We start from the raw sequence: 14,253 nt of genomic DNA on the forward strand, positions 1-14,253 counted from the left end.
AGCAGAATCTGTCCTCACAAGGTAGAAAATTCGAACTCCACTTCCCAGTGCATAGAACAGAAAAACACTTTCTCATCCTGAGAAATGCCCATGTACTAAATCCCTTTAGTTTGTGTATAGTGGTCGAATAGCTGCAGTCACTTCTAATGAATGAAATGCACTTTTGCTCTAATTTTAAATTAAATCAAAATGATAAAAATATTAATTCAGAGCTCATCTTATCCTGGAGTTAGAAAATAAGTGTTGGATCTTTGGTTTTACAACATGTCCACTTTATTATTAGTTCTACGCTGTCCTTGTTTCACTTCCTCCGCCCATTACCCGACCCCGTCAGATTAACCCACCCCAGGGGGGGCTGTCCAAGACCCCGAGCCCCAACCCAGCCCAGGAGAGGCGGAGCCTGAGTCACAGACGATCGGGACAGGCGAGGAGCCCCCGCAGGGCAAGCGGCGGGGTGGATGGGTGAGAAAAGCGCCGGGATGGAAAGGAGCGGTCCCGGGGAGGACTCTGGAGCAGAGACCGGAGGGTAGGTCTGTGTAAATGGGGGACATTGTGTGTGTGTCTGTCTGTCTGTCTGTATATGGGGGAGTATTGTGTGTGTGTCTGTATATGGGGGAGTATTGTGTGTCTGTCTGTATATGGGGGAGTATTGTGTGTGTGTCTGTATATGGGGGAGTATTGTGTGTGTGTGTGTGTGTGTCTGTATATGGGGGAGTATTGTGTGTGTGTCTGTCTGTCTGTCTGTATATGGGGGAGTATTGTGTGTGTGTCTGTATATGGGGGAGTATTGTGTGTGTGTGTGTGTGTGTCTGTATATGGGGGAGTATTGTGTGTGTGTGTCTGTATATGGGGGAGTATTGTGTGTGTGTCTGTATATGGGGGAGTATTGTGTGAGTGTGTCTCTGTGTGTGTCTGTCTCTATATGAGTGATTATGTCGGTGTAAGTGTGTGCCTCTGTGTATGTATATGGGGGGGCATTGTGTGAGCGAGTGTATCTTTGTGTGTGTCTGTCTCTGTGTGAGTGAGTGTGTCTCTGTGTATGTGTCTCTATATGAGTGATTGTGTCTGTGTGAGTGTGTGCCTCTGTGTATGTATATGGGGGAGCATTGTGTGTGTTTTTGTGTGAGTCTCTGTGTGTGCGCGCCTCTGAGAGAGAAAGAGACAAGGTAATTGCCTGTCCTGGTAATTGATACGTGTTAAAGAATCAACCCCTTACATAGAAACCCCCTGGTGAATTCGTTGTGCGTAAAATGAATGAGGTCCCGATTTGAAAAGCATTTCCCCTGTCAATATCGGTAGATAGATCAGTGACAATTCTTTGGGTTTTATTTCTCTAATTGGATTATGTACTTTTACTATACTTTGAGAAAAAAAAATATAACCAGCCTGGGAAAACTATAACAAGTTAGGCTTGTAAAAAAAGAATTGCAGCTATCTGACACTGGCAGGCCTGGGTCTGTAGGTAATCTCTGGAGCATGTCACAGGTTAGGCTGTGTCTAAATGGTTATGTGAGAAACAGGATGGCCCACAGTGAACAGGGGGGTTAGATTTCACTGTTGAGAATGAGTGGCACAACTGTCTAAGTATAATATAATCAGCAACATGTAGTGCACTCCATGAATTATAGCCAGTTCACAGATAAGAGTCCCACAAATAGGGCTCTGTATTTCAATGGTAACCTGCCATTGGGAGGCATCATTCTGAAAACAAAGGAGTCGGATTATTGTAGATTTTAGAGCTTTTGTTCAAAAGCATCCGTGCATTTGTTACCTCCAGACTCGACTATTCCAATGCTCTCCTGGCCGGCCTTCCATCCGCCACCCTCCGTAAACTTAAGCTCATCCTAAACTCTGCTGCCCGTATCCTAACTCGCACTAAGTCCCGTTCACCCATCACTCCTGTGCTCACTGACCTACATTGGCTCCCAATCCACCAGCGTCTCGATTTTAAAATTCTCATCCTCATGTTTAAATCACTCCATGGCCTCACCCCTCCCCATCTTCATAACCTCCTCCAGCTCTCCGAGATCTCTGCGTTCCCCCAACTCTGGCCTCCTGTCCAACCCTCACTTCCTTCACCGCACCATTGGTGGCCACGCTTTTAGCCGTCTAGGTCCTAAGGTCTGGAATTCCCTCCCAAAACCTCTTTGCCTCTCTCTCCTCCTTTAAGACGCTCCTTAAAACCTATCTCTTTGACCAAGCTTTGGTCACCTAATATCTCCTTCTTTGGCTCGGTGTCAGATTTTGTCTGAATACACTCCTGTGAAGCGTCTTGGGACATTTTATTATGTTAAAGGCGCTATATAAATGCAAGTTGTTGTTGAGTGATTTTATTGTAATATGATGTACTGTTACAATAAAACGATGTTCATTTTTTTGTAGTTGTTTGCAAGCAGCGTGGTTAAGTTTTTTTTGAACAGGGAATAATGGATATCTGGGAGTGAGTTACGAGGTTGGAATCTGACTGAGGGATTTGGATGATATCATAAGCCACAACAGGAAAACTAAGGTCATTTATAACGATCATCACAACCCAGCAATTAGATTACAGCCTTAGAATTAATTTCCTAGTGTCTGTTTCCTTAAAAATAATAAAGCAAGCGTTAAGCTCGTGGGTTTCTCATGACACTGCTATACTGCAGGTTTTGAGACCAGTGCCTGCTTAGGGAATTGCAGAGTGAGCTAATACATCCTCCAGTTCTGCCTCACTATCTGGTCCACACACACTCATGCACATAGCCTCTCTCACCGGTGTTCAAAAGCCATTTCAATTTAATGTCCGTGGTGAGCGGTTGATTCTATGCTAACTCTAAAATGTTTGAAAAATTAAGTTTAGTTAGGTTAAAAAAGGAAGAAACCCTTGCATTTCTATGGTGCTTTTCACAACCTCAGGACGTCCCAAAGCACGTTGCAGCCAATGTAGTACTTTTGAAGTGTAGTGACTGTTGTAATGTTGTAGGAAATGTGGCAGCCAATTTGTGCACAGCAAGATCCCACAAACACCAATGTGATAATGACCAGATAATCTGTTTAATGATCTTGGTTGAGGGATAAATATTGGCCAGGAGAGAACTTCCCTGCTCTTCTTCGAAATAGTGCCCTGGGATCTTATATGTACACCTGAGAGGGAGGATGGGGCCTCAGTTAAATGTCTCATTGGAAAGACGGCACCTCCGACAGTGCAGCATTCCCTCAGTACTGCATTGAAGTGTCAGCCTGGATTATGTGCTTAAGCCTATTGAGTGGGACTTGAACCCATGACCTTCTGACTCGGGCGAGATGGACGGGTGAGAAAAGTGATCACATCACTGAGCCACATCTGACACTCACGCTACTGATGACTGATGGAAATGGTGCAGAGTGACGTTGGCAAAAAAAAAGCGTACTATGAAATCTTTATTTTGGTGATAGATGCTCTGTATGCATGAGAGTGCTTTAAAATGATGGGTGAACTTGTCATTATCCAGCACCTTGACGGTAGATTGCTAAGCCATTGGCTGTGACAAGAAGAAGGTTGCCACTTCTGATTCCCTTTGTGTGAATGATACCAGGCTTAAAGGGTTAAATTACGAGAACGGGTTGCATAAACTAGGCTTGTATTCCCTTGAGTTTAGAAGATTCAGTAGTGATCTAATTGAGGTGTCAAAAAGGATAAAAGGATTCGATAGGGTGGACAGAGAGAAACTATTTTCTCTGGTGGAGGAGTCCAGAACAAGGGTCCTTAATCTTAAAATTAGAGCTGGGCTGTTCAAGTGTGAAATCAGGAAGCAGTTTTTCACACAGAGGGTAGTAGAAATCTGGAACGCTCTCCCCCAGATGGCTGTGGATGTTGGGGGACAATTGGAGCGTTCAAGAGTAAGATCGATAGATTTTTGTTGGGTGAGGGTATGAAGGAATATGGAGCAAAGGCGGGTAAATGGAGTTGAGGTACAGATCAGCCATGATCTAATTGAATGGCTGAATGGGCTCGAGGGGCTGAATGGCCTCCTCCTGTTCCTGTGTAGATTCTCCTGGAGGCAGCTGCAGAAAATCGTGGCCTTGGGATCAATGAGCAAAAAAAAACGATCATTAAGACAATTTAAGTTGTTTCGCATCTGCCTTGAAAATGGAATCAAAAGATCCTGTTTCGGGTTGAGATCTGGTGGAAGGATTTGACTCGCCTTCTGACCTAATCCCTTGACACTGTTACAAATGATCCACCCTGACAGCTGCTGCTGTTCAGAGATAGACCATTGTCGTTAAGTATTTTGTATGCTGCAGTGGCCGACAGGCAAGTTTAACATAGCTTAGATGGTCCACCTTTATTTTTACCCGCTATGTGTTTGCAATGACAGCAACCGTTCTAGGCACATATAATCAGGAATCAATTGTCCGCACAAAATACTTTTAGCTGAGTGCTTGTAAAATACAATGCATGATGAAAGCCTTTAATTAGTTGATTTTAATTATAATTTATATCTAAAACATATTAATACTTCACAAATTGACTGCAATTGTTTTAAAAGTCTCATCCTTGTGTTCAAATCCCTCTATGGCCTCGCCCCTCCCAACTCTGTGACTTCCTTCGGCCATACAACCCTCTGAGATATCTGTGCTCCTCCAATTCTGGCCTCTTATGCATCCCACGTTTCCATCGGCTTCGGGCCTGGGCAGCCGTGCCTTCAGATGCCCAGGCCCTAAGCACTGGAAGTCCCTCCCTAAACCTCTCCGCCTCCCTACCTCTCTTCTTCTTTAAGTCACTCCTTAAAACCTACCTCTTTGACCACCTATTATCTCTTTATGTGGCTCAGTGTCAAATTTTGTCTGATAACGCTCCTATGAAGTGCCTTGGGACGTTTTACTACATTAAAGACGCTATATAAATGCAAGTTGTTGTCAGTCCATAAAAAAAAGATAGAAATTACAAACTGAATGATGAGAGAAATGATAATGCAACATTCTTTCAATGGCAGCGGGTATTTCAGACTGAAGGGCATGTGAATTGGGCTGAAAGTTTTTGAAATGCTGATTGTATAATGTAGGCGGCATATTTAGTTTCTCGCTAACCCGTTGCTGCTTTTGTTTGAAGAGAAACCTTGCGAGATTAGCAGCACTCACGGCTCGCTCAGTACCTCTAGGATTGGGATCGCTCTTAGAGCTTGTGATCCCACTCCATTAGCATGCCCAACCATAAAGTATTTTAAAAAGTTGCAAAACCAAGGTTATTTAAAAAGTAGACAATTCAATATCCATCATTGTATGGAATCAAAAAACATATAGATAGGGAGCAAGTTTAAGGCTGTGATCCAGTGTGATTGGTCTGCTGACCCTCAATGACCATCCCAGCTTTTCGTTTAACTGTTTGTAACATCCCTCACTTGTGCTCGATTTGAATTGCACTATTTTTAACTCTCTGCCACTGTGTATTATCCTGTCATCCCAATAACCCAACAGAAAGGGATCCTGCCCCTTCCATTGATATCTGTTGACCCAGATTCCAGGAAGCGATTTTCAGTAGTGCCATCAACCTAGAGCTTTCAAACGACTGATCTGGTAGACTAAAAATATCATTGCTTCTGTTTCAGGTCAGACTACAGCCGCATGTCATCAACGAGCAGTGAGTATTAAAAGGATGTTCAATACGTTTATTTCTTGTCATATACACAATATTGATAGGAGCAAATTGGACATGACTGTACTAAGGACAATCAAACTTTTCCTGATAATATACAACTGGAAAATGCCGCCTCATGATGTAAAGTTTCCTGTTAGATAGTGTAGTGTCTACTCTGTAGAAATTAACTGCTTGATAAAAGTAACATTATTATTCCATACATTTCCAATTAAAAATTGCCCTTCCATATTGTGGAGTTATTGCGGACATTTGATAGAGGGAGAGAAAGAACTTCAATTTATATAGCGCCTTCCACAACCTCAGGACATCCAAAAGGGGTAGAGGGAGTGAACAGGAGAAAGGGGGACAAAGGGGTAATGGGGAGTGAACAAGAGAAAGGAGGAGTGAACAGGAGAAGGGGGATAAAGGAGAAGGGGGAGTGAACAGGAGAAGGGGGGATAAAGGAGAAGGGGGAGCGAAGAGGAGAAGGGGGAGCGAAGAGGAGAAGGGGGAGCGAAGAGGAGAAGGGGGTGCGAAGAGGAGAAGGGGGAGCGAAGAGGAGAAGGGGGAGCGAAGAGGAGAAGGGGGAGCGAAGAGGAGAAGGGGGAGCGAAGAGGAGAAGGGGGAGCGAAGAGGAGAAGGGGGAGCGAAGAGGAGAAGGGGGAGCGAAGAGGAGAAGGGAGAGCGAAGAGGAGAAGGGAGAGCGAAGAGGAGAAGGGAGAACGAAGAGGAGAAGGGAGAACGAAGAGGAGAAGGGAGAACGAAGAGGAGAAGGGAGAACGAAGAGGAGAAGGGAGAACGAAGAGGAGAAGGCAGAACAAAGGAGAAAGGGAGAGTGAAGAGGAGAAGGCAGAACAAAGGAGAAAGGGAGAGTGAAGAGGAGAAGGCAGAACAAAGGAGAAAGGGAGAGTGAAGAGGAGAAGGCAGAACAAAGGAGAAAGGGAGAGTGAAGAGGAGAAGGCAGAACAAAGGAGAAAGGGAGAGTGAAGAGGAGAAGGCAGAACAAAGGAGAAAGGGAGAGTGAAGAGGAGAAGGCAGAACAAAGGAGAAAGGGAGAGTGAAGAGGAGAAGGCAGAACAAAGGAGAAAGGGAGAGTGAAAAGGAGAAAGGGGGAGTGAAGAGGAGAAGGGAGAACGAAGAGGAGAAGGCAGAACAAAGGAGAAAGGGAGAGTGAAGAGGAGAAGGCAGAACAAAGGAGAAAGGGAGAGTGAAGAGGAGAAGGCAGAACAAAGGAGAAAGGGAGAGTGAAGAGGAGAAGGCAGAACAAAGGAGAAAGGGAGAGTGAACAGGAGAAAGGGGGATAAAGGAGAAGGGGGAGTGAACAGGACTGGTACATTTCTTTTCCGTTCTTAAAATTGTGTTTTATTTTATTTTACTATGGGTGAACCTTACAGTATTAAAGTTGCTCTTGCTCTTTGTGTAACCTCCTTACTGTAACATTAGTGTCTGTTTCAGTATCCGATTCTCTGGAGCTGATAGCTTTCTAAGGGTTAAGTTGTCTTAAGCTCAGGACAAGATGCAACACTGACAGATCCGTGAAACCATTTACAAGTCAGATAAATCAACTTAAAAGAAAGTAAACGAGCAGGTGCTTGAACTTTTCTGATTGGTTCTGACATGGTGCTGGGCGGCAACAATCAGCTGGATTTCAAGTCTGTTCATTCAGAGCTTGCAAAACGCAGCTGAAACTGTTTACTCCCAAAAGCAGAACAACAATCTCTGAGAAATCCTTTCCAGGCCCACTCATTCCTGGCAGCCGGATGACTTTAACAGTGTTTGCGAGTCACACGGAAAGTAAAGGTCACGGATAGACCTGGCACAACCTGATGAAACATTTACACTAGGACTGATAACACAAATTAGTTTTTAAAAATTAAATCTCGGGATGTGGGTGTCGCTGGCAAGGCCGGCAGTTATTGCCCATCCCTAGTTGCCCTGAGAAAGTGGTGGTGAGCCTTCTTCTTGAACCACTGATACAACTGAATGGTTTGCTAAGCCATGTCAGAGACCAGTTATGACTCAACCATCTTGGTGTGGGACTGGAGACACGTGTAGGCCAGACTGGGTGAGGACAGCAGGTTTGTTCCCCTAAAGAAAGAAAGATTTCTCTAAAGGACATTAGTGAACCAGTTGGGTTTTTTACTACAATCCAACTGCTTCACAGTCACTTTTACTGATACCAGTTTATATAATTTCCAGATTTTTTTAAAAACACGAATTCAAATCCTCAAACCAATGTCCCAGACTCTTCCATCACCATCCCTGGGTATGTCCTGTCCCACCGGCAGGACAGACCCACCAGAGGTGGCGGTACAGTGATATACAGTCAGGAGGGAGTGGCCCTGGGAGTCCTCAACATTGACTCTGGACCCCATGAAATCTCATGACATCAGGTCAAACATGGGCAAGGAAACCTCCTGCTGATTACCACCTCCCGTCCTCCCTCAGCTGATGAATCAGTCCTGCTCCATGTTGAACACCACTTGGAGGAAGCACTGAGGGTAGCAAGGGCACAGAATGTACTCTGGGTGGGGGACTTCAATGTCCATCACCAAGAGTGGCTTGGTAGCACTACTACTGACCGAGCTGGCAGAGTCCTAAAGGACATAGCTGCTAGACTGGGCCTGCGGCAGGTGGTGGGAGAACCAAAGCTGAGGGAAAAACTTACTTGACCTCTTCCTCACCAATCTACCTGTCGCAGATGCATCTGTCCATGACAGTATTGGTAGGAGTGACCACCGCACAGTCCTCGTGGAGATGAAGTCCCGTCTTCGCACTGAGGACACCATCCAACATGTGTGGCACTACCACCGTGCTAAATGGGATAGATTCAGAACAGATCTAGCAGCTCAAAACTGGGCATCCATGAGGCGCTGTGGGCCATCAGCAGCAGCAGAATTGTATTCCAGCACAATCTGTAACCTCATAGCCTGGCATATTCCTCACTCTACCAATACCAACAAGCCAGGGGATCAACCCTGGTTCAATGAGGAGTGTAGAAGAGTGTGCCAGGAGCAGAACCAGGCATACCTAAAAATGAGGTACCAACCCGGTGAAGCTATAACTCAGGACTACATGCATGCTAAGCAGCGGAAGCAACATGCTATAAACAGAGCTAAGCGATTCCACAACCAACGGATCAGATCAAAGCTCTGCAGTCCTGCCACATCCAGTCGTGAATGGTGGTGGACAATTAAACAACTAACGGGAGGAGGAGGCTCTGTAAACATCACCATCCTCAATGATGGCGGAGTCCAGCACGTGAGTGCAAAAGACAAGGCTGAAGCGTTTGCAACCATCTTCAGCCAGAAGTGCCGAGTAGATGATCCATCTCAGCCTCCTCCTGATATCCCCACCATCACAGAAGCCAGTCTTCAGCCAATTCGATTCACTCCACGTGATATCAAGAAACGGCTGAGTGCACTGGATACATCAAAGGCTATGGGCCCCGACAACATCCCGGCTGTAGTGCTGAAGACTTGTGCTCCAGAACTAGCTGCGCCTCTAGCCAAGCTGTTCCAGTACAGCTACAACACTGGCATCTACCAGACAATGTGGAAAATTGCCCAGGTATGTCCTGTCCACAAAAAGCAGGACAAATCCAATCCGGCAAATTACCGCCCCATCAGTCTACTCTCAATCATCAGCAAAGTGATGGAAGGTGTCGTCGACAGTGCTATCAAGCGGCACTTACTCACCAATAACCTACTCACCGATGCTCAGTTTGGGTTCTGCCAATACCACTCGGCTCCAGACCTCATTACAGCCTTGGTCCAAACATGGACAAAAGAGCTGAATTCCAGAGGTGAGGTGAGAGTGACTGCCCTTGACATCAAGGCAGCATTTGACCGAGTGTGGCACCAAGGAGCCCTAGTAAAATTGAAGTCAATGGGAATCAGGGGGAATACTGTCCAGTGGCTGGAGTCATACCGAACACAAAGGAAGATGTTAGTGGTTGTTGGAGGCCAATCATCTCAGCCCCAGGACATTGCTGCAGGAGTTCCTCAAGGCAGTGTCCGAGGCCCAACCATCTTCAGCTGCTTCATCAATGACCTTCCCTCCATCATAAGGTCAGAAATGGGGATGTTCGCTGATGATTGCACAGTGTTCAGTTCCATTCGCAACCCATCAGATGATGAAGCAGTCCGAGCCCGCATGCAGCAAGACCTGGACAACATCCAGGCTTGGGCTCATAAGTGGCAAGTAACATTCGCGCCAGACAAGTGCCAGGCAATGACCATCTCCAACAAGAGAGAGTCTAACCACCTCCCCTTGACATTCAATGGCATTACCATCGCCGAATCCCCCACCATCAACATTCTGGGGGTCACCAGTAACCAGAAACTTAACTGGACCAGCCATATAAATACTATGGCTACAAGAGCAGGTCAGAGGCTGGGTATTCTGTGGCGAGTGACTCACCTCCTGACTCCCCAAAGCCTTTCCACCATCTACAAGGCACAAGTCAGGAGTATGATGGAATACTCTCCACTTGTCTGGATGAGTGCAGCTCCAACAACACTCAAGAAGCTTGACACCATCCAGGACAAAGCAGCCCGCTTGATTGGCACCACCCTAAACATTCACTCCCTTCACCATCGGCGCACAGTGGCTGCAGTGTGTACAATCCACAGGATGCACTGCAGCAACTCGCCAAGGTTTCTTCGACAGCACCTCCCAAACCCACAACCTCTACCACCTGGAAGGACAAGAGCAGCAGGTACATGGGAACAACACCACCTGCACGTTCCCCTCCAAGTCACACACCATCCCGACTTGGAAATATATCGCCGTTCCTTCATCGTCGCTGGGTCAAAATCCTGGAACTCCCTTCCTAACAGCACTGTGGGAGAACCTTCACCACACAGACTGCAGCGGTTCAAGAAGGCGGCTTACCACCACCTTCTCAAGGGCCATTCGGGATGGGCAATAAATGCCGGCCTCGCCAGCGACGCCCACATCCCATGAACGAATAAAAAAAAACCGCTACAGTGGGATTTTAACTCACGTTGATGACTTACGTGCGGCCTTCTCGAGAAGTCACAACGGATTAGGGAGCTGATGCAAGATCAAAGATTCGGTGCAGGAATCAGTAGCAATGGATAGAGAACAGACCAGATACCTAAACAAAAGTGGTATTTTTAGGAGGGGTTCACTCTTTACTACCCATTTACTTACTATTGCGGTGAGAGAGGCAGTTCTGTGCCAAGAGCTGGAAGCTGCTGAGCTGAGTGTTCAACAGAGGATTTACAGTAAGAGTAGTAAAGAAAGAAATAAAGAACTTGCATTTATATAGCGCCTTTTACAACTTCAGGATGTCCCAAAGCGCTTTACAGCCAATGAAGTACTTTTGTAATCAGTGTTGTAATATAGGGAAACACAGCAGCCAATTTGCGCACAGCAAGATCCTACAAGCAGCAATGAAATAAATGACGAGATAATCTGTTTGAGTGATGTTGGGTGAGGGATAAATATTGAACACTGGGGAGAACTCCCCTGCTCTTCTTCGTATAGTGCCATGGGATCTTTTGCGTCCTGCTGAGAGGGCAGACAGGGCCTCAGTTTAACGTCTCATCCAAAAGACGATATCTCTGACAGTGCAGCATTCCCTCGGTACTGCACTGGAGTGTCAGCCTAGGTTGAGAGCATTAGGAAATGACTCAGGAACTAGTTCACATGATCGGCACTGGAAAAGCCAGCGTACGTCGGTCGGAAAATACTTCTGCTACACCACAATGTTTGAGAGCAGGCTAAGAGGAATATAAAATATTTATATTTAGCATCAAACAAACAGCATGGGAAAGGAGGGAGAATTGGTTTTGTATTTTTGTTTTCCCTGATCACTCTTTGAGACTACCTGCGCCAAGCACCATCCTTGCCTGACAGAGCTAAGGGGCATTCTTCCCCCCAAGTTTCTGCCAAAGCCACACTGGAAACTTGCTACCTGGAGACGTTCTAATTTCCACTACCATCTTGTGGGCAACCTCTTTGCTTTAAAATAAACTGCAAGTTAGTTAACGGTTAACAGAAACTGCAAGCCCATGGCAGGTGATTGCTTGAATGGAGGGTAATTACTGTGAGTTGGAAGCTGATTGAACAGTTGTAACTGGTGTTCTCAACAGATGTATAAATTAGAAGGTTATCTGCTGAAGCACAGAGCACATTGAATAGAGTGCATCATGAACTGAATAGGAACTTGAGAATTTGGAGAGAGTGGGAATTAGGTGTAGAGTGGGAAGGAGATGCTAATTGTTTTTTTAAAAAAAGCAGGAAAGAAACCAAATCAGACTAAAAATTAAATATCTATAAATAAATATAGACTAAGATATGGCAGAGCAGGTTGTGTGTCTGGACTGCAGTATGTGGGAGTTTGTGGACAGAGAGAATGTCTCGGCCTCTCTGTCAACAAACTCCCACATACTGCAGTAGATGTCTCCGTCTCGAATCTCTCCAGCTCAGGGTCATTGAGCTGGAGTGTGAGTTGGAGACACTCCGACACATAAGGGAAGGGGAGGACTATCTGGACAGTTTGCTCCAGACCTCGGACACACCTCGTAGAGAGGTACAGGATCAGAACGGGGTTGGTGTGACCGATAGTGTACAGAGTAAGGGGAACCCAGGTGAGATAGAGAACAAGGATTCCCAGAAATTGATCCTATCCAACAGGTACAATGTACTTGCTACCTGTGAGGATAAGGATAAAGACTGTCGGAAGGACAGTCAGAATGTTGACCATGGCCCCCTGGAGCAGGAGGCTGTCCAAAGGGGGGAGGAGGAGGAGAAGTGTCATGTGGTACCTGTAGGGGATTCAATAATTAGGGGGACAGATAGCATCCTTTGTAAGCAGGATCAAGAGCTCCACATGATATGTAACCTACCTGGTACCAGGGTAAGGGACATCACGAATTAGCTTGTAAGGATGTTGGAGAGGGAGGGGGAGGATCCAGTCGTTGTGATCCATGTTGGGACCAATAACATAGGAAAGAGTAGGCAAGAGGTCCTGTTCAGAGAGTACCAGGAGCTAGGAACTAAATTTAAAAATAGGACTTCAAGGGTTATAACCTCTGGATTATTACCCGAGCCACGTGCAAATTGGTGTAGGGATAAGCAGATTATGGAGGTGAACATGTGGCTGAAGGAGTGGTGTGGGAAAGAGGGGTTCCATTTCATGGGACACTGGCACCAGTATTGGGACAGGAAGGGACTGTACCATCGGGTCAGGCTCCACCTGAACCGGGCTGGGACCAAGGTCCTAGCGGAAAGGATAAATAGGGCGGTCACAAGGACTTTAAACTCGTAAATGGGGGAGGAGGACTCAGGGGAAAAGGTAGTATAAATAATAATTCTAAAACAAACGAAAAGGAAGAGAGTAGAGTGACAGTCAGAAATTATGCTTTAGGCACGAGAGGTAAAGGGAAAACTACAAGATGTAATGTAATTAAATTAGAAGAGAGAAATAAGAAATGTGTGAGAAAAACATTAGAGCAAAAGGACAGGTTGGGGTGTGTGGCCCAAATAAGCGTTCTTTATAAGCGTTCTTTATAAGCGTTCTTTATACAAACAGGCGGAGTATAAGAAACAAATTGAACGAATTGCAGGCGCAAATTCAACTTAGAGGATACGGCATGATAGCCATTAATGAGACATGGTTGTAAGACGGTCAGACTGGGAACTGAATATACCAGGTTATAAGGTCTATAGGAAGGATATGGAAACTGGTAGAGGGGGAAGAGTAGCCTTAGTGATTAAGGATGAAATTACTTCAGTGATAAAAGAGGATATAATGAGAGGTGAGCAAGCAGTGGAGATTTTAAGGGTAGAATTAAGAAATAGAAATGGATTTAAGACTGTAGTGGGAGTTGTATATAGGCCCCCTGGTAACAGCTGTGAAGTGGCAGAATGTATAAATGCAGAGATTAGGCAAGCATCTTGCAAAGGCAGTGTGGTTTTAATGGGGGATTTTAACTTTCATATAGATTGGGCTAAGCAGAGGAGCTTATGTCAGAAAGACAGTGATTGCAGTGTGTACCATCTACAAGATGCACTGCAGCAACTCGCCAAGGCTTCTTTGACAGCACCTCCCAAACTCGCACCGTCTACCACCTGATGAAGGAGAAAGCCTCCGAAAGCTTGTGATTTTCAAATAAAACTGTTGGACTATAACCTGGTGTTGTAAGATTCCTTACATTTGTACACCCCAGTCCATCACCGGCATCTCCACATCAAGGGCAGCAGGCACATGGGAACAACACCACCTGCACTTTCCCCTCCAAGTCACACACCATCCCGACTTGGAAATATATCACCGTTCCTTCATCGTCGCTGGGTCAAAATCCTGGAACTCCCTTCCTAACAGCATTGTGGGAGAACCTTCACCACACGGACTGCAGCGGTTCAAGAAGGCGGCTCACCACCACCTTCTCAAGGGCAATTAGGGATGGGCAATAAATGCTGGCCTTGCCAGCGACGCTCACATCCCATGAATGAATAAAAAAAAAGGGTAGCGAATTTCTTGAGTTTGTTCAGGACAGCTTTCTGCAACAATATGTCCTAGAACCAACAGGGGAGCAGGGCATATTAGATTTAATAATGAATGATGAGCCAGATTTAATTAACAGCCTAATTGTGCGTGAGCATTTATCTAATAGCGATCATAATAT

General features: G+C 45.7%; 1 protein-coding gene across 2 annotated transcripts in view; it reads left to right on the top strand.

Moving 5' to 3' along the window:
* Positions 1–399: 399 nt before the first annotated feature.
* Positions 400–14,253, top strand: part of LOC137326897 (protein FAM124A) — a 40,111-nt gene continuing 26,257 nt past the window's right edge. Inside the window, exons 1-3 of one of the 2 annotated variants that reach the window (XR_010964283.1) lie at positions 400–526; positions 5,565–5,596; positions 13,570–13,694. Coding sequence is in view for 1 of the 2 variants with exons in the window: in XM_067992279.1 (XP_067848380.1) it covers positions 459–526; positions 5,565–5,596 (100 nt within the window). In the remaining variant the exon portion in view is untranslated. Of the gene's footprint in view, positions 527–5,564; positions 5,597–13,569; positions 13,695–14,253 lie in introns of those variants that run through there. The other variant, XM_067992279.1, reaches the window with a different exon arrangement.

The sequence above is a fragment of the Heptranchias perlo genome, chromosome 11, assembly GCF_035084215.1.
Source record: "Heptranchias perlo isolate sHepPer1 chromosome 11, sHepPer1.hap1, whole genome shotgun sequence".
Lineage (NCBI taxonomy): Eukaryota > Metazoa > Chordata > Chondrichthyes > Hexanchiformes > Hexanchidae > Heptranchias > Heptranchias perlo.